The sequence below is a fragment of the Hemiscyllium ocellatum genome, chromosome 17 (genome assembly GCF_020745735.1).
Source record: "Hemiscyllium ocellatum isolate sHemOce1 chromosome 17, sHemOce1.pat.X.cur, whole genome shotgun sequence".
Classification (NCBI taxonomy): Eukaryota; Metazoa; Chordata; class Chondrichthyes; order Orectolobiformes; family Hemiscylliidae; genus Hemiscyllium; species Hemiscyllium ocellatum.
Window position 1 is genome coordinate 16,012,351 of NC_083417.1, and position 26,326 is coordinate 16,038,676.

The 26,326-nt window shown below is 44.1% G+C and overlaps 1 protein-coding gene across 3 annotated transcripts in view; it reads left to right on the forward strand.

Annotated features, from left to right (window-relative positions):
- The window catches only part of LOC132823874 (meckelin-like), a 152,169-nt gene that overhangs the window by 21,588 nt on the left and 104,255 nt on the right, over positions 1–26,326 (forward strand). For 2 of the 3 annotated variants that reach the window (XM_060837953.1, XM_060837952.1), the window contains exon 1: positions 14,040–14,338. The exons of the other annotated variant lie outside the window; for it this stretch is intronic. In XM_060837953.1, coding sequence (XP_060693936.1) covers positions 14,167–14,338 — 172 coding nt within the window. In that variant the 5' untranslated portion in view covers positions 14,040–14,166. Of the gene's footprint in view, positions 1–14,039; positions 14,339–26,326 lie in introns of those variants that run through there. 3 annotated transcript variants of the gene reach the window in all.

A 26,326-nucleotide genomic window follows, 5' to 3' on the forward strand; every position in this document is an offset into this window, starting at 1 on the left:
GTCCAACACTGGCACCTCGACATCATTCCTGTTGCTTATTTCAGGTTTTATATTTTTTTTCTCTTTAGCCTCTTCCTTCTCATTCAGAAATTCCAAAAACTGACCAAATATGTGTTGAAGAAATATGAATGGGGAAGGTCCAGGTTATACTGCAGACTCCCTCCAACCACAAGGTATGAATTCAGATTTCTCCAGCTTCCTCATTTCCCCTCCCCCCACCTTGTCTCAGTCGGTTCCCTCAACTCAGCACCGCCCTCCTAACCTGCAATCCTCTTCCTGACCTCTCCGCCCCCACCCCACTCCGGCCTATCACCCTCACCTTGACCTCCTTCCACCTATCCCACCTCCATCGCCCCTCCCCCTAGTCCCTCCTCCCTACCTTTTATCTCAGCCTGCTTGGCTCTCTCTCTCTTATTCCTGATGAAGGGCTTATGCTCGAAACGTTGAATTCTCTATTCCTGAGATGCTGCCTAACCTGCTGTGCTTTGACCAGCAACACATTTGCAGCTGTGATCTTCAATCACACTGACTTTAAGTAATACTCTATTGTTTTCTCTTCCAAAATAAACAATTTCACATTTTTTCATTTTATAACCACTTCATACATTTGCCGACGTTTTGTTGACTTACTTACCTTTCAATTTCACTCTGTGAACTGTTTGCAGCCTCTTTGCCTTTCCACTTATTTTGTGTCACCTGCAGGTTTGGCTGCAGTACACTCCTTTCCTTCCTCCGAATCATGAATATGTATTGTAAACACTTTCACTCCCAGCACTGCTCCCTTTGGAAACAGTCTGGTCATTCATTGGCAAGCTGAAAAAGAAACCCTTATCGCAGGAACATGCTGTTTCCTGCCCATGAGCCAATTCTCTATCACTGCCAATATACTACCTTCAACACGGTGGCCTCTTATATTATGACTTAACCTTTTGTGAGGTACTTTGCTGAAAGTCTTCTGCAAGTCCAAGTACAAAGCATCTACTAGATCCCTTCTATCAAGACTTCCTTAAAAACTTGAATGAATTATTCAGACACGACTTCCCTTTCATGAATGTGTTGCTGGTCAAAGCACAGCAGGCCAGGCAGCATCTCAGGAATAGAGAGTTCGACGTTTCGAGCATAAGCCCTTCCTGATGAAGGGCTTATGCTCGAAACGTCGAACTCTCTATTCCTGAGATGCTGCCTGGCCTGCTGTGCTTTGACCAGCAACACATTTGCAGCTGTGATCTCCAGCATCTGCAGACCTCATTTTTCACTTCCCTTTCATGAAGTCATGCTTTCTCTAATTGGTTGGATTATGACTTTCCAAATGTGTTGCTATTACTTCCTTAACAATTGATTCCAATAGAATTACAATATCCCTTATTGCCATGTGTAATCAAGTACAGAAGTACAGGAGTACAATGAAAAGATTACAATGTTGCCTCTTTTCGCACCATCCCAGGTATAAAGTGCCTCGGTGCAAATCTTAGGTACAAAGACAGCAATAGAAAAGAAAAAGGTAGTTACATTACTTTACAGTGATTCATACTATAAATTAGAAATATGACCTAGTTAAAAGGATAGATATTACAGTCAGATAAAAAATTACAAATAAACATGACATTGCAGTAGTTCAGCGCAGGGGCTTCCACACACAGTCTGACCGCCCCCGCCAGACTCCAGTCCAACAACTGTCCCCGCTCTGTTCTAAGCCTCCAGTTGCTCCGCATCGGCTCTCCACTGTTCTAAGGTAAGTTTTCTCCGGTTCTCATTCCCCTTGCTGGCTTCTGCTCTGGGACTGCTTCCCCTTCACTGGCCTCCTCTCCGGGCTCACTACCCCCTCGTCGGCCTCTACTCCAGGACTGCTTTCCCCTTACCGGCCTCTGTTCCAGTACTGCTTTTCTCTCACTGGCCTCTGCTCGAGGACTGCTTCCCCCTCACCGGCCTCTGCTCCTGTACTGCTTCCTCCTCACCGGCCTCTGCTCCGGGACTGTTTCCCCCTCACCGGCCTCCACTCTGGACTCACTAACCCCTCACCGGCCTCTGCTCCAGGACTGCTTCCCCCTCACCGGCCTCTGCTGCGGGACTGTTTCCCCCTCACTGGCCTCCACTCTGGACTCACTAACCCCTCACCGGCCTCTGCTCCGGTATTCCTTCCCCCTCACTGGCCTCTGCTCCGGGACTGCTTCCCCCTCACCGGCCTCTGCTCCGGTATTCCTTCCCCCTCACTGGCCTCTGCTCCAGTACTGCTTCCCCCTCACCGGCCTCTGCTCCGGGACTGCTTCTCCCTTCTCCAGCCTCCACTCTGGGCTCACTACCCCTTCATGTCCTCTGCTCCAGGACTGCTTCCTCATTTCTGACTCCGCTCCAGGCTCACTTCCCCCTCGCTGGTGTCAGCTCCAGGTCTGTTTCCCCATCCCGGTCTTCAGATGCAGGACAGATTGCCCATACCAGCCTCTGCTTCAGGCTCAGTTCTCCATTGTGGCCTCCATTCCCAGACTGTTTCCCCATCTTGGACTCTGCTCTGGGACTCCTTCCCCAAAGCTGGCGTCCCCTCCGGTACTTGTTTCCTCACACTGGCCTTTGCTCCAGGATTGCTTCCCCATTCCGGCCTCCACTCTGCAACTGCTTCCTCTGTGCTAGCCTCCACTGGGTCGACTTGCCTCCGGGGCTAACCAGTGGTGGCCTCTGGTCTGGAGTTGCCTCCTCCATTCCCCCTGGGTAAGTCAGAAGGTGAAAGAAAATGCAGAATAGGAGAAAAAAGGAGAGAAACAGAAAAAGAATGGGCTCCAGCTGGGGCATCCTTTTGTGCTGCCATCTTGCTGAATCCAGTTGTAGTGGAGCTTGTGCTCTGCATCTTGGAGCTGCAAACCATGGAGGAGAGCAGCTGGGGGACATTCCTTCACCACCTCAAGATGAACCGTCACCTTCATTCCTAGAGGTGAGGAAGAACAGGAAGAAATACTTTTCCAAGAATAGACTGTCAGCTGATTGGCACATAATACCCACTGTTCATCTCCCGTTTTGAATAGAGGTATCACATTAGCAGTTTTCCAATTTAGAAGATGCTGTGGCTTTAAGAGACACATTTTTGCGCTGGTTTCTTTTAAGAGTGAGATTGAACAAGAGGGGAAGAGCCATCTGTAGTGACATAAACAGCTTGTGAGGCCTTGATGTTTTAAAATAAGTTGGAACAGTAGAAGCAGCCTGGATGGGTGTGGCCTGCTCTCACAGACTAGAATTCCTAGTTTTCTTTTAGTTTTTAGATTTGACAGAACCTGCTGGAGGTCTCTCTCTTGGTTGCAACTAGAAGCTGGGGTTTCTCTTTCTACTGCAGGCTTTGCATGTGAGAATCCGTGTTTGAATTTGTGTTTTTGTCAAGGGATGTATTATGGAATATTACTATATTGGAACAGTTAGTTGGTAATAGTTACTGTATCTATTGTTGTATTAATCTTTCCAATAGAGTTGTTATTCTAAGTTCTTCTTTTGTGTTTTGATAAATCATGTTTTGCTTAATGCCAAGTGGTTTAACCAGTTAAAATAAGAAAATGTTGGGGTCCAGGCTACCTGATTAAAATATTTGAGGGGGTCTGGTCTCGTTCATAACTCAATCCTCTTGTACATCTCCACAATCTAAGAATTTTTGGAAAACTGCAACCACAGCATCCACTATCTCTGTAGCTACTGTTTTTAGGATCTAAGGATGCAAGCCATCAGGGCCAGGGGTCTTACCTACCTTTAGCCCCATTAGCTTTCTCAAACCCCTTCTCTAATGACAGTGACAGTATTTAATTCCTTTCCCATATTCTTTGATAGTACAGTTATTGGGATATTTGAAGAATCTTCCACTGTACAGACTGATGCAAAATATCTGTTTAATTCCTCTGTCATTTCCTTGTTTCCCCATAACCATCTCCCCAGATTCATTTTCTAAAGCACCTATGTTCACGTCGACTTCTACCACTAAATACATTTAAAGAAGCTCTTATTGTCAGTTTTTATATTCCTTGCTAGTTTGCCGTTGTAGTTTATTTTCTCTCTCTTACTGGTCCTTCTTTGCTGGATTCTGAATTTATGCCAATCTTTGGGGGCAGTTGCTGACTATTACCTCATTAAATGCTTTGATTGGTTTGCATACTCATCTGTTTAGACAATTGAGGGGTGATATAATGAAGGACTTTTCAATTAGAATTGGATTCAATAAGGTAAAAATGGGGAAAAAAAACTAATCAGGATGCAGAATGGTGGTGTGTTACAGTCCACTTGGGCTCCAGTATCTGTGGGAACGTACACTTTTACTTGTTTGTAGTCTGGATTCTAGAGGCTTCAATCGCATGACTGACTAAGAATCTCTCTTCGTTCTTGTCATCTGTCATTGGCATACAAGAATTTGCTGATTGGTAATCAATCTATTTATTTTGTATGCACCTTCCATGGCCATCAAATCCTGAGGTGGAACTCAAATTCAGTGCTTGGCTCATGCATGGACTCTGTACCTGCTGTGATATCACTTTAAGAGGGAACATGCTAATGAACAGCATGTAGAACATATGGCAAGCAGCCAATGTAAGTATAGCTTGCAGCATGTTGTTCTAAGGGCGTAGTAACTGCGTGTTCATTTGACAACACTTGTTGAACTTCTGTAACAAATCTGTCTTCTGAACAATCCTAATACATAATTTTAAGTAAACAACCAGTCCTGCTGTGAAGTTGGTTAGTTTTTGTAAATAAGGACAACCCCACACACTGGGCCACGAGATCTCCTTTAGACATATAAATAGATCATAGAAACATAGAAAATAGGTGCAGGAGTAGGCCATTCAGCCCTTTGAGCTTGCACCACCATTCAATATGATCATGGCTGATCTCAGTATCCCATTCCTGCTTTCTCTCCATACCCACTGCTCCTTTTAGCCAGAAGGGCCACGCCCAGCTTCATCTTGAATATATCTAATAAACTGGCCCCCACAGTTTCCTGTGGGAGAGAATTCCACAGGTTCACAATTCTCTGTGTGAAGACATTTTTCCTCAGTCCTGAATGGCTTATTCGTAGACTGTGAGCCCTATTTCCGGACTTCCCCAATATCGGGAACATTCTTCCCACATCTCGCCTGTCCAGTCCCATCAGGATTTTACATGTTTCTAGGAGATCCCCTGTCAATCTTCTAAATTCCAGTAAGGGACAGCAGATAAATGGAGTTCAGGTATAGATTACCTATGATCCAATTAAATACTGGAATATGTTTAGAGGGGCTGATTGGTTTACTCCTGTCCTGATGCCGTCTACAAGAACAGAGAAGCAGTTTCAAATGTAGATTACAGAGGATGGATATCCATCCATTGGGTAAGAAGGGTGAAGCAAAGTGGGAAATATATGCATCTATCTTGGCAAGAAAGGACTTGGAAGGAACAACCGTAACAACTGTTGGTGAACACAATATTATGTTACAACACGGCAGTGAACCTCTCTGTTAATTAAACCAAACACCCAGAAAAGTTTCCCCATCTCATAAACTGTTAAAATATGAGTGACAGAGAACTCCCAAATTCCACCATTTAAAGCAAATGTTATCAATTTATTCTTTAACTCTAAAAGTGAACATTAAACAATAACTATTCACAACTCTAATCCCCCCTTTGTCTTAACTGCTTATTACCTGCTTCCAACTTTATAAACAATATACTGTTCCAATAAAACACTTATTAAAATTACATCAACTTTATTTCAAAACCACACAGTGGCTGCCATCTTTAGTGTCTTTCTTCTTCCGGCTGAAAATCTCCCATGTCTTCTTTCTTTTACCACAAATATGTTTCATATGAAAAGGGACCTTTGATAGAGAGGATTTCAATGTTTTGGTTCTCTCTCTCAATGGCAGTTGCTCTGTCTCCAATTTTCAAAATGCCTGCCTTTTTTATATCCCTAACATCAGATCGTCTCATTGGTTTGATATTGGCAAAACAATAAATTCAAACACGATTGGGTTTTAGTGTCCTAAGGCATAATTTAAACTAATTAATTAAATTCAATTTGTTGTCAAAACAACAACCAACTCAGGTATTCATTTCACAGCCAAATATTACATATCTTTAATTTTACAGTACTTTCTGAGACTGCTCTTGTATACTCTTAGTGCAGAACAGCATTCACTCTCTCTTGAAGGTACAGTACATACCTTCAACTTCATAACAATTGTCTAACAGATAAATAATAGAACTTAGAACATATGGGCCCTTCAGCCCTCAATGTTGCGCCGACCTGTGGAACAATCTGAATGCCCATCTAACCTACACTATTCCATTCTCATCCATATGCCTATGCAATGACCATTTAAATGCCCTTAAAGTTGCTGAGTCTACTACTGTTGCAGGCAGTGCGTTCCACACCACCACTAGTCTCTGAATAAAGAAACTAGCTCTGACATCTGTCCTCTATCTATCACCCCTCAGTTTAAAGCTATGTCCCCTCATGCTAGCCATCACAATTCGATGAAAAAGGCCCTCACTATCCAACCTATCAAACTCTCTGATTATCTTATTTGTCTCAATTAAGTCACCTCTCAACCTTCTTCTGTCTAATGAAAACAGCCTCAAGTCCCTCAACCTTGCTTTGTAAGACCTTCCCTCCATACCAGGCAACATCCTAGTAAATTTCCTCTGAGCCCTTTCCAAAGCTTCCACATCTTTCCTATAATGCGGTGACCAGAACTGTACACAATACTCCCAAGTGTGGCTGCAGCATGATCTCATCATTCCAAAACTCGATCCCTCTACCAATAAAAGCTAACACACAGTATGCATTCTTAACAACCCTATCAACCTGGATGACAACTTCAAGGATCTATGTACATGGACACCGAGATGTCTCTAGGAGAAAGTGAGGACTGCAGATACTGGAGATCAGAGCTGAAAATGCGTTGCTGGAAAAGCGCAGCAGGTCAGGCAGCATCCAAGGAGCAGGAGAGTCGACGTTTCGGGCATGAGCCCTTCGGGCATGAAGGGCTCATGCCCGAAACGTCCATTCTCCTGCTCCTTGGATGCTGCCTGACCTGCTGCTCTTTTCCAGCAACACATTTTCAACCGAGATGTCTCTGCTAATCTACACTACCAAGAATCTTACCATTAGCCCAATACTTTGCATTCCTGTTACTCCTTCCAAAGTAAATCACCTCACACTTTTCTGCCCAATTCCCCTCTGCCATCAGTTCATCGTCTGCACTGATCCACAAATATTAGAATTGCATCTCTTGTCACTGGGTCCAGCTCAGTGATATTGCTGCGATGCCCTTCCACCACCTCTTTGCTGTCATCAGTGCTGGACAAAACCAATGACAAAGTTTCAGATCCTCAGACGCCATCTTTCACCTACCTCGCTGACGTTGCCTCCGTCAATGTAGCAGCCACTGATTCCAATCACCCTGGCAATATGAGTAATGGGTCACTCAAGTCCACTATGGGCTTACTCACTGCTGCCATGAGTCTCTGCTGGCATCCCTCACCACTGCCAATACTATCCAAGCTCAGGACAACGGCTAAGTAAAGGAAAAGAGGAGGAAAAAAAGAAAAGAGAAAAAGAAGGAAAGAAAAGCAGTTGGAGAGGATGAGCCCCAGCCCAGTGCCCTGCTCCTCCACCCATCTTGATGACGAAATCTCGTTTGAGAATGGAGTCAGACAGTAGCATCTCCAAAGCAATTATCTGAGGATTAATACTTATTCCACAAGCCAGCAAACTAAACACAACAGCCACTAAGCTCCTCATGTCTGATCCCAGCTATCCCAACAACAGTTAGAAATGGAGCATACTGCTAATGTTACTGTGCTAGTAATCTGGAGGTGTGGACTAATACACTGGAGGCAAGTGGTTAAACCCCAACACAAAGGAAATTAAGTTTAATTAATTAATACATCTGGAATAAAATGCTTGTCCATCTCGGAGATCTGTGGCTCAGATACAATATGCATATCTCTCTCTAGATGCACAATAATGTGACTGACACTTTATTGACTAGCAAGCTAATCAGTTGAAAATGGCTTCCACCATCAAAGGCAATGAGAGACTGCCACAAATGCTGGTGTTGCCGGCAAATCTCACAATTGAAAGTACTGTAGGAACCATCACTTCGATGTCTCAATGGACTTATCGCTACACCAGTGACAAAGTGATGGGGTCAGAATGAGCATAAGTAAATTCAGGCTGCTGCATGGTTTGAGAAATTGTTTGCAGTGGGAGAATTTAGAATATTATTGTGAATTTTTCAGTGGGTGAGGGATGCATGAGACAGTCTTCACAGAAACTAAACCAGCACCAATGCCTTCAGGGACTGTAAATAGAGCAATAAGATTCAATCAGTAAGATATTCTCTTGCTTTTATATATAACTTGGATTAGTGCTAATCTGCATTTGTTGCATTAGCTAGTTTTTTTTATAATGTTGATACACTGCTGCTTCCTTAAATTTATAAGATTCACAGCTCATTGTGTCGTTGGGAAATCCAGGTTACTAAACAACACAACTGCCCTCCCCCAAATTGTCTTGTCAGCATGATTTACAACAGGGCTGCTCACCACAACAGGAGTGTGTTTATCCCAGCACTCGCAGTGCACATTATTGGCTCTCAATCTCCTTCACCCACACACCATTAATTTTCTGTCAGCCATTATACAACTTAGAAGATTTGTTGGCCCATTTCGTCGGCCTCATTTAAAGGAAGTGATATTGGAAACGAAAAACACAGCAGTGTTGTTTTAATCATCTGCAGTCAATCGGCAAGGCTTGATGTTTGCTATGTAGATGAAGTTCAAGACATTGAATACTGTTCAGACATGGAGCAGAAGGAATAGCTGAAATTCTTCCTGTCAACACTCCTAGTAATCACAGCGATCCAACACCAAATGAACAGGGCAAAAGGGGATAGTTAAATGCTACTCGGATAAGATATCTGTTGCCTCTGACAAGTATTATCAATTAAGGGGTTTGGCAGGTGGGGCAAAGTACTATAGGAGCTGTGAAATGGGAAGCAAAAATCATTGAGTTATATGAAAACCAATAAAACTCTGTAATATAACCTGAAAAAGGAAAAGGAGCCTAATTAGATTAGATTGCCTACAGTATGGAAACAGTCCCTTCGGCCCAACAAGTCCATACCAGCCGTCCGAAGAGCAATGCACCCAGACCCATTCCCCTAACTAACGCACCTAATACTACGGACAATTTAGCATGGCCAATTTACCTAACTTGCACATCTTTGGACTGTGGAAGGAAACTGGAGCACCCGGAGGGAACCCATGCAGATACGGGAAGAATGTGCAAACTCCACACAGTCAGTTGCACGAGGTTTGAATTGAACCCAGGTCCCATCGCTGTGAGGCAGCAGTACTAACCACTGAACCACCGTGCCAATCCTTCAATGCGATAATCTTCAATAATCTTCAATGAGATACCATAATATGGGCACTGAGATCATCTTTCTCAATGCATGATTGAAGATGGCCTGAATAGCATTCATAGTTTTCTTGTACTACTTAACAAATTATTACCTGCATTCTAATTCCTAGGGGCATGGCTGGTTTCTATAAACTACGAGATGCCGAAGGTAAGTGAACATGTCGCATATGCTTGATAACTTCTCAGCAGGGATTAATTTCCCGGAGACTGATGGAAATAGTCTGGTGGACAAGATTTCACTTTTTAAGACTTACAGTCATAAATAAATTGAAACCATCATTGAACACTAATCAATGTGCAACTAATAAATCACACTGAAGAAAAAGGCAAGTTTTGCCTTCACGAAGAAATACAACTGAAATACGTCTTATAGAATGCTTTGACACAATGCCATGCTTCAGACAGATTGGCACCAGTGCAGGAATGGTCCACAGTCAAGGCCAGTTCTGCAATGGAAGTTCATTTCTCCTCAACATGCCAGTTTAAAATAGCCAGTATCCTTTGACAATTGTTTCACTCACTGTTTGAGTTTTCCAGATCTCATTATCACCAAGGTATGCATCAAAGGCTTCCTATTACCTAAACCACAGAGACACTCTCTGTTCTTTTCCCTTAGTTGACATAGAAAACAAACTCTCATAAGCATCCTGCTGGGTTGTGAATGTGAGACTATCCCTCCTGCATTCCCATTAGCAATGCCTTTGTTTTTATAAATGGCAACTTGTTCTTTTCCTGCGAGATACTATGAAAAGGTATTCCCACATCAATGAGTTTCTATTTGAGCTTCTCTTACCATTGCCTGCCTCAGAGCAGTGTTTATCTGGAATCCTCTGTTTTACTTCAAGTTAAATGTATATTTCAAACATAGCCATATTGTAAAGATCAGTGTTCCTGTCACCTTTGAATGAGGAATAACTTGTCCATGGCTTTGGAGTCCCAAGGAATCAGTTGCAATAGTAGATGAGCGAGAGGTAAAGATTTGGGAATTTACTTGTAAACACGAATGATTGAAATAAGCTAGAAAGATTTTTACTATTAAGGAATCAACATTTGGCTTAGAGATGATGGACAAAAAAAGAGAGAGAAAGTGAGGGAGATTGGGTATGAGAATAGTTTGTTTGATAACTGTTTAGCTGAAGAACAGTCAGTCAAACTTGAATTGTGGAGTCCTGAAGAAGGGGTACACTTGAAGTGTCGACTTCTCCACCTCCTGATGCTGACTAACTTGCTATGCACTTCCAGCCTCCAGTTTGTCTACCAAGCTTGAATTGTGGCAATGGGAAGTGTGAAGTCAAGTGATAATTCTGAATTTCTACGTAAACCTTTGGGGAGTGTTTAACTTTTTCTCACAGATGGATAATGACTGGGGCTTGGAATGTGTTGTAGATGACCTGTGGTAAGGACCAATCTGGATGAACCAACTAGGCTTTCTCATCCCATGCTGCTATGACAGAAAAACCATTTTAGCTCCATTTGTACTGCCATTGGCTCAGCTCCATCAGAAACTGATTCCTTAATTTACCTTTATCTTCAAAATTCGCAATGTTCTTCTGGAAGCTCAACTTTTAGCACCTTCCCTAAATGTGAGCCTCATCAAATATTTGCTTCCAGTCTCTGAGCTCACAATAAATGTCATTCTCATAGTCTCCATGTCCTTTTCCCAATCCTATACTAGTCTCTGCTGCAGCAGTGCCCTGTTTGGGAATCTTTATTGAAATCCCTGCTACACCTCACCGCTCCCTATCTCTGTAATATTTTCCCACACTACAACCCTCTGAGTTAGCTGCATTCCTCTGATTCTATCTTCAAGAACATTCTTGATTTTAATTGCCCAGTTACAGTTGACCATGTGACAAGCAGTGTAGGGCTGAAAATGTGTTGCTGGTTAAAGCACAGCAGGTTAGGCAGGATCCAAGGAACAGGAAATTCGACGTTTCGGGCCAGAGCCCTTCATCAGGATTCCTGATGAAGGGCTCTGGCCCGAAACGTCGAATTTCCTGTTTCTTGGATGCTGCCTAACCTGCTGTGCTTTAACCAGCAACACATTTTCAGCTCTGATCTCCAGCATCTGCAGACCTCACTTTTTACAAGCAGTGTAGGCCCTACCTAACCTCACTATAGCTGTGCCTCTCTCAAGACGCTCCTTAAAACATAGCTATTTCATCCATCTTAATATGTCTTTATTTCATGAATATGTTCCTGTGAAATGTCTCAAGACATTTTACTAGGTTCATAAAGTCATAGAGTCATAGTAATGTACAACAGGGTAAAAGACCCTTCAGTTTAACTTGTCCATCCTGACCAGATATCCTAAATTAATCTAGTCCCATTTGCCAGCATTTAGCCCATATCCCCTTGAATCTTTCATATTCCTATCTCTATCCAAAAACCTTCTAAATGTAATTGTACCAGCCTCCACCACTTCCTCTGGCAGCTCATTCCACATACACAGCACCCTCTGTGTGAAAACGTTGTCTCTTAAGTCCCTTTTAGTTTTTTCCTCCCTCACTCCAAACCTATGCTCTCTATAACCTGGGAAAAAGACTTCGGCTTTTCACCCTATCCATGCCCATCATGATTTTATGGTATTATTTAAATACAAATTGCAACTCTTGATTATGAGAATGATTTGGAGTGGACAATCACCTGATGAAGGAGCAGCGCTCTGAAAGCTAGTGCTTCCAAATAAACCTGTTGGACTATAACCTGGTGTTGTGTGATTTTTAACTTTGATTATGAGACAATATGTAAACATGATATTTTGACACAGTATTAGTATTCCACAGGCTTTATGTTCCAAAGTTTAGGATGGGAGATATTTATTCTACAAGTTGTATGCAATATCTGGAGCCTGGTGACAAACCTGTGAAGCCCAGGCAAATCAACTCCAATGGCCTTCACATTTCTAGCACACTGGTTGGTCCTACCTGGCTTTCATTCACATCTGTAGCCAGAGATAAATGGAATTAATCAGATCATGCAGGTGGATCTAAATGACCCATATAACCATAATGCTGAGGCATTCTGGGGCCAGAGGATAAACGAACTGTGGAATTCAATACCACAAGGAGTAATGGAGATGGTCCTCAGGGATAATAATGATGATGGGTTTAGATGTAGGGAAGGGAGGGGGTTTGTGCCAAACCTAAACACTGACTCTATTTGGGCTGAGTGACCTATTTGTGAGCTGAAAACCCAATTGGCTATGTTTTGAATTGGAGATACTCTGGATACAGAGTTAAAAATCACACAACACCAGGTTTTAGTCAAACAGGTTTATTTGGAAGCACCAGCTTTCACTCCAAAATAAACTTGTTGGGCTATAATCTGGTGTTGTGTGATTTTTAACTTTGGACACACCAGTCCAACTCTGGATCCTCCAAACTCTGGATACAGGATTGGGGTTGGGAGGTGGGTGGAATTTCCTGGTCTCCCTTGAGGAATCCCATAGTGCAGCACGTGTATCAAATGGTTCTTTAACTGAGCCACCTTGTTAAACATTTTACTTCCAGGTTTCTCGCCCATTTGTGTTAGGAACTGTGATAATGGCACACGTGCTGTCATTTGAGTGTTCAAAGGGTTGCCTAAACCAAATGAATAGAGTTTGAAATAGGCAGGGAAAGCTATAGCTGCAAATGTGTTGCTGGTCAAAGCACAGCAGGTTAGGCAGCATCTCAGGAATAGAGAATTCGACGTTTCGAGCATAAGCCCTTCATCAGGATTAATAAAGCCCTAGGTGTGCATGTGGGGGCTGTGAGGGCACTGGGGAGGGGGAGCTGGGGAAGAGCAGGGGACTTCTCCCCAATGTCCAGGCCAGTACTTATCCCTCTACAGGCATCAGTGAATAAATATTATCTGCTCATTATTAATGTTGCTGTTTGTGGAAACTTGCTGTGTGCATTTAGGCCATTCCCTTTTCCTGTTTTATAACACTGATTGAAAATGTGTTGCTGGAAAAGCGCAGCAGGTCAGGCAGCATCCAAGGAACAGGAGATTCGACGTTTCGGGCTTATGCCCGAATCTCCTGTTCCTTGGATGCTGCCTGACCTGCTGCACTTTTCCAGCAACACATTTTCAGCTCTGATCTCCAGCATCTGCAGACCTCACTTTTTTTCCCCATATAACACTGATTGCGCATCATAAATGGTTTGTGAAGGTTTGGGGACATTGTGTGGTGAGGGACTAAAAAAAACGTTGCTGGAAAAGCTCAGCAGGTCTGGCAGCATCTGTGCAGAGAAATCAGTTAACTTTTGGGATCCGGTCACCCTTCCATACGAGGCCCGAAAGGTTAACTCTGATGAGCTTTTCCAGCAACCTCTGTTTTTGTTTCTGATCCGCGGGTCTTTTGGAAATGCAAGCCTTTTTACTCCGTACGCAATTTACTCGAAAGGGCAAATGATATTTAGTTTAGAAACCGTGAAGAGTTTCTGCTCTCTCACGGTGGACGCTGTTGACTCTAGGACCCGGGTGTGGGAGAGATTCTCGGGACAAAGCCAGAGGCAGCTGCAAAGGGATGATTTGAATTTGTAATTTGACACCGCCTCTGGAAACCATAGCCACGGATCGTATACACAAAGTTCCTGCTGACGGTTCAGCCTAGGCTGATTGGGTTTGCAGGGAGGAATTGGGGCTGGATTGCCCTGGATTTCTTTCTGTTGTTGCAGCAGCTGCTTGTGTGTGTGTCTGTGAGTGTCTGCTTCTGTCTGCGTGTTTCTTGTGAGTGTGTGTGTTGCAGAATGCTACCCCTGCTCTGCCTCGCTGTGTTCCTGCCCAGGCTGTGCCGGCCTCAGAGCACCGGGACCTCTTTTCCCTTCGTGCGACCTCACTCCTGCTCCAACTCCCAGTTCTACGATGTCTCCAGTCTGCAGTGCTCCCAGTGCGGTGCTGGGAGCACACGGAGCGCTGACGGTAAGGCCGTGATTTGTGTGATTTCTCCTGCCCACAGAATGCTCTGAATGAATGGCTGCCTGGCTCTGATGGTCTGTTTGAAGACAAACTGACCCAGATTTATAACAACTCAACTAGTGGCAGCTTTGAGCTGCTACAGGAAGGCCCAGAATTGGCCTTCTGAGGAGAGAAATACACTTCACAGTAATTCAGGTATTTTGTTGAGGTCGCCTTAAATGTATAAGATGAATGGATAGTCCAGTTGCAGCATTCAAGATCATTAAATAACTTTTCCCATGTTAACTATAGGGCACGTTGGTAGCACCGTTTGAATAAGCTGTGGTGAAAGTGAGGTTTGCAGATGATAGAGATGGGAGTTGGAGAGTATGGTGCTGGAAAAGCACAGCAGGTCAGGCAGCATCACAGGAGGAGTAGAACTAATGTTTCAAGCCTTCATCAGGTCTGTGGCTTGTGGGCCAAGGGGGTTGAGGGATACATGGGAAGGAGGTGGGGCTTGGGGGTGGTGGGGTGACAGCAGCCATAGGGAGATGAAGGTGGGGGAGAAGGTGATAGGTCGCAGAGGAGGGTGGAGCAGATAGTGGTAAGGAAGATGGACAGGTCAAGAGGGTGGTGCCCAGTTGGAAGGATGAGAGTGGGATAAGGTTTGGGGGAGGGGGGGTGCGTAGCGGAATGAGGAAACTGCTGAAATTCACTTGCAGGTTCCGAGGCGGAAGATTAGGCTTTCTTCCTCTAGGCGTTGGGCGGTTAGGGTTTGGCGCTGGAGGAGGCCCAGGACCCACATGTTCTTGGCAGAGTGGGAGGTTGAGTTGAAGTATTTGGTCACAGGGTGGAGGGGTTGCTTAATGAGGGTTCTGAAACAATCCACAAATTGGCGTCCTATTTCCCCAATGTGGAGGAGACCACATAAGGTGCAACAGATACAATAGATGACGTGTGTCAGTAAATTTCTATCCGATGTGAAAGGATCCTTTGGGTCCTTGTACAGAGGTGAGCGGGAATTGGGGGGGGGGGGTGGGAATAGTGGGCACAGGTTTTGCACTTCTTGCTGTAGCGGGGAAGGTGCCGGGAAGGGAGGGTGGGTTGGTGGGTGGCATGGACCTGACAAGGGAGTCGCGGAGGGAATGGTTTCTCTGAAACACAGATAGAGGTGGGAGAGAAATATTTCTCTGATGCTGGGGTCTGTTTGTATGTGGCAGAAATAATGGAAGATCATGCAATGTGTCTGGAGGTTGGTGGGGTGGAAGCTGAGGACCGAGGGTAGGGGGAGGTTCTGTCCTTGTTGCGATTGGAGGGGATAGTTCAAGGGCAGAGTTGTGGGAAGTGGAGGGCATCGTCGACCACATAGGAGGGGAAATTGAGGTATTTGAAGAAGGAGGTCATCTGGAATGTTCTATGGTGGAATTGATCCTCCTGGAAGCAGATGAGGTGGAGGAATTGGGAATAAGGGAAAGCGAAGGGTGGGAGGAGGTGTAGTCCAATTTTGATCTGTAGGATGTGGAAGGATTGTGCACAGGGACCAGATGTCCATAGTGAAGATAAGGCATAAGGTGCTGGGCAAACAAAAGTCATAGAGGAGGTGGAGGGTGTGGATGGTGTCCCAAACATAGATGGGGAGTTCCTGGACTAAGGCAGACAGGACAGTGTCAAGGTATGCAGAGATAAATCCTGGACTAAGGGGGACACAAACCTGACTGCCCCAGTCAAGCTATTGCCTTAGCCTGCTCCTGCCCCACCAAATCCTTCTACTGGCATCTTGACCACAACCTCACCAAACCAAACCATCATTTCCCACACCACACACAGCCTCATCACCTCAGGGGATCTCCCATCCATAGCCTTCAACCTCATAGTTCGGAAACCCTGCACCACTCGGTTCAACCTCCTATCCAAAATTCACAAACTGACTGCCTGGTCAACCTATTGTCTCAGCCTGCTCCTGTCCCACCAAACTTATCTCTGCATACCTTGACACCGTTCTGACCCCATAGTCTTGGAACTCCCCACCTACATTCGGGATACCACCCATGCCCTCCACCTCCTCCACGACCTTCGTTGCCCCGGCCCCCTACACCTTGTCTTTACCATGGACATCCAGTCCGTGTACACATCTGTCCACCATGAAGAAGGACTCCAGGTCCTCCATTTCTTCCTCTCATGCCAACCCAACCAGTACCCTTCCACCGTCACTCTCATTCAGTTGGCTGAACTGGTCCTCAGCCTCAACAATTTCTCCTTCCAATCCTCCCACGTCCTCCAGACCAAAGGGGTAGTGATGGGCATCCGCATGGGCCCCAGCTATGGCTGCCTCTTCATTGGATATGTGGAACAGTCCATCATCCGAAGTTACACCGACACCTTTCACCACCTTTACCTCCACTACATTGATGACTGTATTGGTGCTACCTTGTGCTCCCACCAGGAGGTTGAACAGTTCATCAACTTCACAAACACCTTCCACCCTGACCTCAAGTTCATCGGGACCATCTCAGACACCTCCCTCCCCTTCCTGGACCTTGCCATTTCCAGTGACCCACTGAACACGGACATCTATGACAAACCCACTGACTTCCACAGCTATCTGGACTACACCTCCTGCCACCCTGCCTCCTGTAAAAGCGCTATCCCTTATTCTCAATTCCTCCACCTCCACCATATCTGCTCCCAGGAGGAGTAATTCTACTCCAAAACATCCCAAATGGCCTCCTATTTCATTGACCGCAACTTCCCCTGCCATGTGGTCAACAACGTCCTCCAGCACATCTCCTTCACTTCCCACACCTCTGCTCATGAACCCCACCTCTCCAATCACAACAAGGACAGAACCCCCGGTCCTCACTTTTCACCCCACCAACCTCTAGATACATCCTCCGCCATTTCCGCCACTTACAAACAGACCCCACCACCAGAGATATACTTCCCTCCTACCCCTATCTGCATTTCAGAGAGACCATTCCCTCCGTGACTCCCTTTTCAGGTCCACGTCCCTCACCAACCCTCCCTCCATTCCTGGCACCTTCCCCTGCCATGGCAAGAAGTGCAAAACCTGCGCCCATACCTCATCCCCCCTCACCTCTGTCCAAGGCCCCAAAGGATCCTTCCACATCCGATAAAAATTTACCTGCACTTCCATACACATCATCTACTGTGTCCATTGCAACCGATCCGCCTACTTGCAGATTGTTTCAGAGAACATCTCTGGGACATCCGCACCAACCAATTCCACTGCCTTGTGTCTGAACATTTCAACTCCCCCTCCCACTCCATCAAGGACATACAGGTCCTGGGCCTCCTCCACCGGCAAACCCTCACTACCCGACACCTGGAGGAAGAGCGCCTCATCTTCCGGCTTGGGACCCTCCCAAGCATCAGTGTGGATTTCACCAGTTTCCTCATTTCCCCTTCACCCATCTTATACCAGTCCCAACCTTTCAAATTGACGCCGCCCTCTTGAACTGTCCTACCTGTCCACCTTCCTTTCCACCTCTCTGCTCCACTGTCCTCTCTGACCTATCACCTTCTCCCCCACCTTCATCTACCTATTGTACTCTCAGCTACCTTCCCCCCAGCCCCAACCCCCTCCCATTTATCTCTCAGCCCCCTTGACCCACTAGCCTCATTCCTGATGAAAGGCTTCTGCCCAAAACGTTGATTCTCCTGCTCCTCAAATGCTGCCTGCCCTGCAGGGCTTTTCCAGCATCACACTCTTTGACAAAGCTGTGGTCACTAGTCCCAGTCTGGGAATTAAGTACAAATGAATTAAGGCTGACACTCCGATGAAGCATTGGAGGTGCTGTCTTCCAGATAAACTGAGGCCTTAGTTGTCATTTTAGGCCGTTGTGAAACATGTCATAGCAATAAAACAAGTGGGTTATCCCTGGTCCTGATTAATATTTGTCCCTCAATCACTCACATTGTTGTCTGTGGCAGCTTGCTATGCACTGATTGCCTGCCGCGGCTCTTCCATGGCTCTGATTAAGTTGAGCATAGTGCTTACCTTGACCTAGAATCATGGAGCTGTCCAGCATCGAATCACACCCTTCAGTCCAAGCTGTCCATGCCGACCAGATATCCAAAATTAATCGACTTCCATTTGCCAGCATTTGCTCCATAAGCCCTTCTTTTGTACTTCTCTTGATGCCTTTTAAATGTTGTAATTTGTACCAGCCACTTCCACTTTCTCTGACAGTTCAGGCTGTTGAACAGCTGCCCTAATGTTACTTGATTCTGTAAGATAATAATCCTTTGAAGAGCCTTGGGACATTTTTAAGTGCTAAAGATGCTACAGAAATGTCAGTTGTGGTTTTGCTGTACGTGCACAATGGCCACTGATGGATCAAGGAGATTCTAATCACCTTCTATTTAATGTGCCTCATTTATACCAGCCTCTTATTGTTTCCTGGAATCAACCCACTCAGAGAAGTTATCACATGCATTCTTGAGAAGGTGGGACTAAAATCTAGGCCTCCTGTCTCAGAAGTGGGGACACCACCACTGTGTCACTTTCTCCTGTCAAAATAATAATCAGACTGGAGTTTGTTTAGCTTATGAGCTCAGATAAGATTGGGCATTTTCAGACTATTACAGCTGTAGTTTAGAAAAACTTACATTCTAGAACCTGTTTCGAGGTGTTATGACAGAAGTCTGGAGCTGATGTGATTTGAGCTTAGGCCTCCTGGTTCAGAGGTAGTGATTGTACCACAATGCCACAAGAGAGTTTATGCCAGGGTCTTAATTTAAGCACAATCACTTTAACTCATTAAGAGTGCAATGAGGAAGTGAGATCCTTCCAGATGTTAGTCATCAGTTGGCCACTTGAGAACCTATGGAATCCAGGCCAATTTTCCAAATTGAATCCAGAATTGGCTTAGTGGTGGGAAGTGGAAGACATTGGTCGCAGGGGTTTTCATTACTGGAAGCCCTCTGGCATACTACAGTGTTCAGTGCAGAGCCCCTTTTACTGTGTACAATAATCATCTAGAGATGAATGCAGGAGGGATGATCAGTAACTGTGCAGATGACATGAAATTGGTGGGGTGATAAATAATGAAGAGGAAAGCCTTAGGCCACAGGATGATATAGGCGGGCTGGTCAGGTAGGCTGAACAATGGCAAATGGAATTTAATCCTGAAAAGTGCGAGGTGATGCTGTTTGCAAAGACTGAAAAAGCATTGAATATTTGGACTGTAAGGTGTACAGAGGATTGGGGGATGCCCATGAATCCTTGAAGGCAGCAGGACAGGTCGATAAGGTGGTTAAGAAAACATATGGGTTTCTTGCCTTTATTAGTGAAGACATTGAATACAAGACTCAAGGAGGTTAATACGGAGCTGTATATAGTGTTTGTTAGGCTACAGCAGTGGTTCTTGGTGGATATCTGATTGCCATACATTAGGTAAGATGAGATTGCACTAGAGAGTATAGAACAGATACACCAGGAGGTTGCTTGGTCCGGAAGGATTCAACAATGAAGAGAGACTAGAGAGGCAGGGACTGTTTCCATACAGCAGAGAAAGCTGAAGTGGGATCTGAACGAAGTGTACAAAATTATGTGAGGCATAGACAGGATAGTGGGCAGTGGTATTGTCCCTACCCCTAGGTCAAGAAGCCTGGGTTCAAGTCCCATCTGCTTCAAAGGTGTGTAATAACATCTGTGAACAGGTTGATTTGAAAAATAGATAGATGGTGAGAAGTCTTTCCTCTTGGTGAAGTGAGCAAAAACCAGGGACATAGTTTTAAGGTAAGGAGTAGGAGTTTTCAAAGAGTTTGAGGATATGGTTTTTCACCCAACATTAGTGGATATCTGGAACTTACTGCTTAAAAGGTGATAGAAACCCTCAAGGCATTTGAAAAGTATTTAGGTGAACACTTGAGATAGGACACCAAACTGTGTGATTCGCTGTTGAACTCACGTCCATATGTAATAAACTGGAAAAGCAGTTGATTGTGCATATCAACCTCTGACATGCCTGGTACTGTAATTTAATTCTAAAATGGAATTGTTACTTGGCATGCTGAAGGTTATTAGGACATGGAATGACTTAGCTGAAATAGTAATGGAAGCATTCTGTCTTTTAATGGGAGGTGGAAAACAATTCAGAAGGCAGTGAATAGGGAAATGAAATTAAGCGGTTAAGATCCAGTACATCCTGTGTGATTAAATTCGTTGATTCATGATCAAACAAATGTACAGGTTTCCAAAATGTAAATTGCTTCTTGTTTTTCAGAGTATAGAAAACTGAATGACAGGTTTGAGAAATAAATGTAACATTTCACCAAGAGTCCATTTACAATAAATATACAAACCTTGAAACCAGGCTGGTTTGGCCCTCTCAATCTAAAGTCAAAACATTTTTGTTTACTATTGCAAATTGTTTATATTTAAATGTCCAACCAGATATAGTACAAAATTTGATTACTATACATTAACCAACTGGTTAAGTTATTGTAACTGTCAGCAAATTAAACCAGAAAATTGACAATATCAGTTCACTCACTTGTGTGAGCATATTTTTAACAAAAGAAAACTGTTGATATCAGCACGTGATCATCGGTTAAGGATTTGCTCTCAATTTAATGAATTTCACTTGATCAAAATTTTGAGACAGCTCTGATAAAATGTCATCAACTTGAATTATCTGCTTCCATATCTCTGTCTACAGATGCAAGACTTGCTGAATATTTCTAGTCTTTCTGTTTTTATTTCATTTTCTGCATAGGATATTGCACATTCTTACAGGATTGCACAGATTTTTCATTTAAGCTATTGGAAATATATTTGAACAGTAATTTTTCAATGGTGTAGGACACTTGATTTTGAATGTGTTTAGTGTGCTATTCACAGCAAGTTGCACTGAATAGTAATTTAGTGATCATTTAATCTGTTTTATTTCTGCAAGGTTAATAATATTGGCCCATTTAAAAATAATATTCATGTTTCTAGCCCAATTCCTTTAGTCCTACTGGCCCTTAAGAGAAATAAAGAAGTGGACAGAATTAGGCCTCTCAGATTTGGAAATAGTTTCTTTGAGGAAGCTTTGGTTTGTTGCACTGTGTAACTGAGAATGGATTTCTGAGGGAAATAATTCTGTTCCTAAAATTACCTATTTAGATCTCTAATCATCAACAAATGCTGTTTGGATGGTGGGAATTTTGACCCTGTCCACTCAAGGAGAGAAACGCTTGAATAAAACAGGGGCACCTTGATGTGACAGAGTGATTGTTCAGTGGCACTGATGGAAATAACTCTACAGAGGCCAGTATCCCATCACCAAGTCATCCTTTATTTACGTGTGTACAGTATTTGACACTGGTCTGGCTCCCTCAGAGCCAGCTCTCAGAATGGACAGGATGTCTGACACTCCTTTTATTATCTGTCAGCCAGGGCTGCCTGATTAGGGCTGTTAACCTGGTCCATTCAAGGAACTCATATTCTATGAGATTCATATGGCTGAACTTGTTACAGTCACTATATTGTTCCCTGACTAAGTCCAGGGGACATTTGCCTGTTCTTTTTCTTGTAGCTTCTCCTGGGGCATTTATCCACCAGGTCCGGTTCCTCTGGCAGCCTCAGACACGAGTGGCATGTATCGGCCCATAGCCTATCTCTTGCTCCTGGAGTATCTCGCCAGAAGTTCATCCATTTCCCCAAGCGGTGAGGCTGCAACATCCGACATGTTCATCTCAGACTCCAAGGTTCCTTTGACGCGAGACAGAGGAGGCGAACCACAGGTTCCAGCGGCTTTTCTAGCTGTTCTGTATGTTTTGCTCCTGCCCCACTTGCGAGTTTGCAGCTTTCATGTGATCCACGTATTTGTTCAGGACTGCCTCAGGTACCCGAGCTTTGTACTTCACAGAACCTGACCTCACGTCAACCCTGCCTCTTACCCATGTAGGGCCACTCCTGTGGTTTCAGCACCCAACTTCATACTCTGAAGTAAACCATCTCTCTCGCTTGGAGGAGTCTTGTGTCTGATGTTGGCTTTCCTGATGCAGTTTCAGCTGTTCCCTCCAGGTCCGGGAATTACCCTGGTATGGAGTCTTCTCCCCATTAGGCACTCTGGTGCAGGTATGATTTCACTGCACTTTGGATGCTGCCTGAACTGCTGTGCTCTTCCAGCACCACTAATCCAGTTATCCCTGTAGTTGCACGAAGGATCGGTCCTTTAATTAAATAGGGAACAGGACAGTTTGGTAACTAACGAAGCTGTACACTGTTTCTTTAAGCCTGCCTTCAAAGTTTGGACTGCTCTTTTTGCCAGGCCATTGGACATTGGATGGTGTAGACCTGTCTTTATATGCTGAGTGCCATTTGACTTTAGGAAATACCTGAATTCTCTGCAGGTAAGTCGTGGCCCGTTGACTGTGAATAGCACTTCCAGGAGCCCACATATTGAAAAAGACACTTACTGCTTTGCTACCATCATTCCCTGTGTTTGCCGAACGATCTTTATGCATGTCCAACCACTTTGAGTGGGCATCCACAAAGACTAAGAACATTGAGCCCATGAAAGGACACACACAGTCAATGTGTAACTGAGTCCAGGGTTTACTCGGCCATTCCCATGAATGTTAGGGAGCTGCCGGCAGTAAGTTTTGTTCTTGTTGGCCCTCTGGGCCCTGCCCCACCAATGCAGCTATGTCTGTGTCCAATCCTGGCCACCAGACATAGCTTCTCACCGACACCTTCATTTTGGAAACTCAGTGACCCTGGTGGAGTTCAGCCAGTATCTGGCTCGGACTGGTCACTCTTGCTCCCCATAATAAATCTCATCTTCTAGAGTGATCTAGTCTAACTGGATCCATAAAGGTTTCAGATCTGGATGTGATGCCCCACGTTCAGCTTTGTGAAGGATAGCACCCTCCCCCATCTACCGCCAGCTTTGCAGTTAAGTCCTCTGTGTGAGGGATTGTGTATTTATCCAGTGGTTTACCGTTTATTTAAAATTCCCACAAAGGTGAACCAACCTGTTGAGTTTTGCAATTGGTATGACCAATGATGCCCATTCTACAAACTGCACCGGTTTGATGATTCCTTCACTTTCTAGCCTTCTGATTTCTGCTGTTCCTTTTTCCCATAAGGCAATGTCAAGGAACGGGCCTTGCAGAATCATGGAATTGCTTCCTGGTCACCATGCAAGGTGGCCTTGGCTCCTTTGATAATCCCTAGACCTTCCTGAAAAACCTGCGTGTATTTAATTAGAACTTCACTCAGGCAGCCATTTTCTAATTGGAAAATGTTGAGCCAAGTAAGGTGAATCTTTCTCAACCAATTTCATCCCATCAAGCTTGGGCCCGAGCCTTTTACTACAATCAGTGGTAACTGAACCAGCTGCTTCTCTTTTGAGACTGGAACTGAAGTAGTACACTTAATATGTAAAGGTTTCCCACCACAGGTTCTCAGCGTGGCTGAGGTCTTACGCAAACATAAGGGTTAGAGTCCAGAGTGAACTTTTAATTGACTGGTTTTACAATCACTGATACAGCCATGCTGATAACCAGGTGACCATTTAACTAGATGTTTATTTTGATTGATTCTGTTTGGAAGTTGCTAAGCAATTTAACTGTTCCAAATCAGATGTAGGTACACTTTCTAGTGTGTGCAATCTCGTGGACACCGGCCTACTCATTTCAGGCCTAGTGGGACTCTTCTGTATTGAATTCATGTACCGGTAGCAATTGGAATGGCTTGCTGGCCCAGATCCTGAAGAACTGCTTGGCTGAGGCTTAGCTTTGTTCTGGGGTTTTGCTGTGGGCTGACCTAGAATCCCTCTTAGCAGGATATGTCCTGAGTGAAGTTGTGCAATTGTCTTTACACAAGTGCTGTGTCCCAAGCTCAGTCAGCCTGGCATGGGCGTCCACTTCTACATACCGTCTAACATTATGCTCCACCTGCTGCATTTTCTAATGACAGAGCCAGTTGTAGTGCTGTTGGACTTAAGCTAGTATGTGCTTTTGCATGGTCACGTCATTAATTTCACTCGTCGCCACTGAAGTAACTCCACAGAGGACAATATTCCATCACCAAGTCACCCTTTATTTATACGTGTAAGATGCTTGACTCGGATCCAGCTCCCTCAGAGTGAACACAATATCTGACTTTCCTGGTTATTCCTGTCAGCCAGGGCTCCCTGCTTGGACCAGATTAACAGCCCCAATTATATTCTATGAAATCCACCTGGTTGCCCTCATTACAATCACTCCAATTTGTTTGTCAAACGTTTCACTAAGGCAGGTATTCCTGATGAAGGTCTTTTGCCCGAAACGTCGATTTTCCTGCTCCTCAGATGCTGCCTGAACAGCACCACTCTACTCCAGAATCTGGTTTCCAGCATCTGCAGTCATTGTTTTCATCTAATTGTTTAGTTAATACAGTGGCTACTTCAGCACAGTCACTAAACCCACTTATCGAAGGCTAATGGGACATTTGTGCTGTACATTGAGAGTAATGGTAATCATTTAGGCTACCGAAAGGAACAGTTCAGCCTACAACAACACTACTGTGTTGCAATCATTTTCTCTGTTTGTCTGTTCATTTTGCACTTCATAAATGTATTTGCCAGAACAAAGCACCGTGTAACCAAGTCTGTTGCAGTCTGAAGATGAGAGTGATCACTCAATGGTACCTAATACAACCAGTCGCTGAATTATACCAATGAGTGTTTTCTGTCTTCTTAACCTTGAGCACAGAAGCACTTTGAGATGTTTCACTAAGTTAATGGCACTATGTGAATGAAAGTTGTCTTTATGGCAAATTGTTTAGATAGAGGGAAAATAAGATCATTTTCTGAGCATTTTCCCAAAGTAGTCCTCCCAAAGTGAAAACCTAAGCAAGTCAGAGTTAACATCTGCAAAATAATAAACATGAATAAATTTTCTTGCAAAATGTGTTGTAATATAATAGAAATATAAATTGAAATAGAGTAAATAGAATAACTTGTTATGATATAGCATTCAAATTTTAATGTACCTTGTAAAACAAAACACCACATTAAAAATAGATGAACAAGGAGTTTTATATTTCCAGACTGACACAGGAAAATCCATCATGTATTCTTCAATTTGGTTTTTAGGTCATTTGATAAAATGCCTCAGTTGATAAAATGTCTCAATCGACTGAAAGCTCAAGCAATTAGGATGAAAATCAGATCCATTAGGTGCTTTACAATTGGGTTTGGAGCTTCTAAAATTGGCGAGGGAATAATGAGCAAGATCTCCTCTTCTGCCTGCAGTTGGACATGTACCAGTGCGAGAAGTGAAAATTACTACAAAGGTGATATATAGGAGGTGTTGGAACTCTGAAATAAAACACCAGCGACAGTGAAAGATACCCTCGCTGCTGAAATTGGAGTGTCAGACTAAATGATACACTGAGATATCTGATTTCAGTTAATATAGCAATGGGCAGTATTAAGAAAACCAATTTCCATGCCCCCTGGGGCAGGAAGTAGAAATAAACAGAATGATCAGTGACCTTCAGAGCAAAGTGCTTGTGAGTGAGTGCATAGCAGGTTAGACACATACAATATTTAGCTATGAAAGTCAATTTGATATTTTTAAGCAACCTGTTCAGGAATGTTATTGCACTCTTCTGGAGCAGGTAGGACTTGAATCTGGGCTTTTTGATGCAGAGGTACAGACACCACCACTGCACCTTGTACTGGAGCCCTTGTCAAAGTCAAATTGGCTTCTGCTAATTTAGAGACAGGAATAGTTGAGAACATTCTAAATGTACTGTGGGATTGTGGTTCACTGGGTCGAAGAAGAATATGCCTGCCTTTGATCTGCAACGTTCCAGGTTTAAGTCCTTCTCCAACACTAAAATTGAAGAATGATGCTCTGCTGTGGTGTTTTGGGTGGACTGTGTTGTCAGCAGTGCTGTCGATAGGGTGAAATTACAATTTGCCCTCATGGTTTGATGGGAGAGATCCCATAGTGCTATTCTATTTACATATACAGTTAGTAGTTGGGGACCAAATGTACCATGCCAAA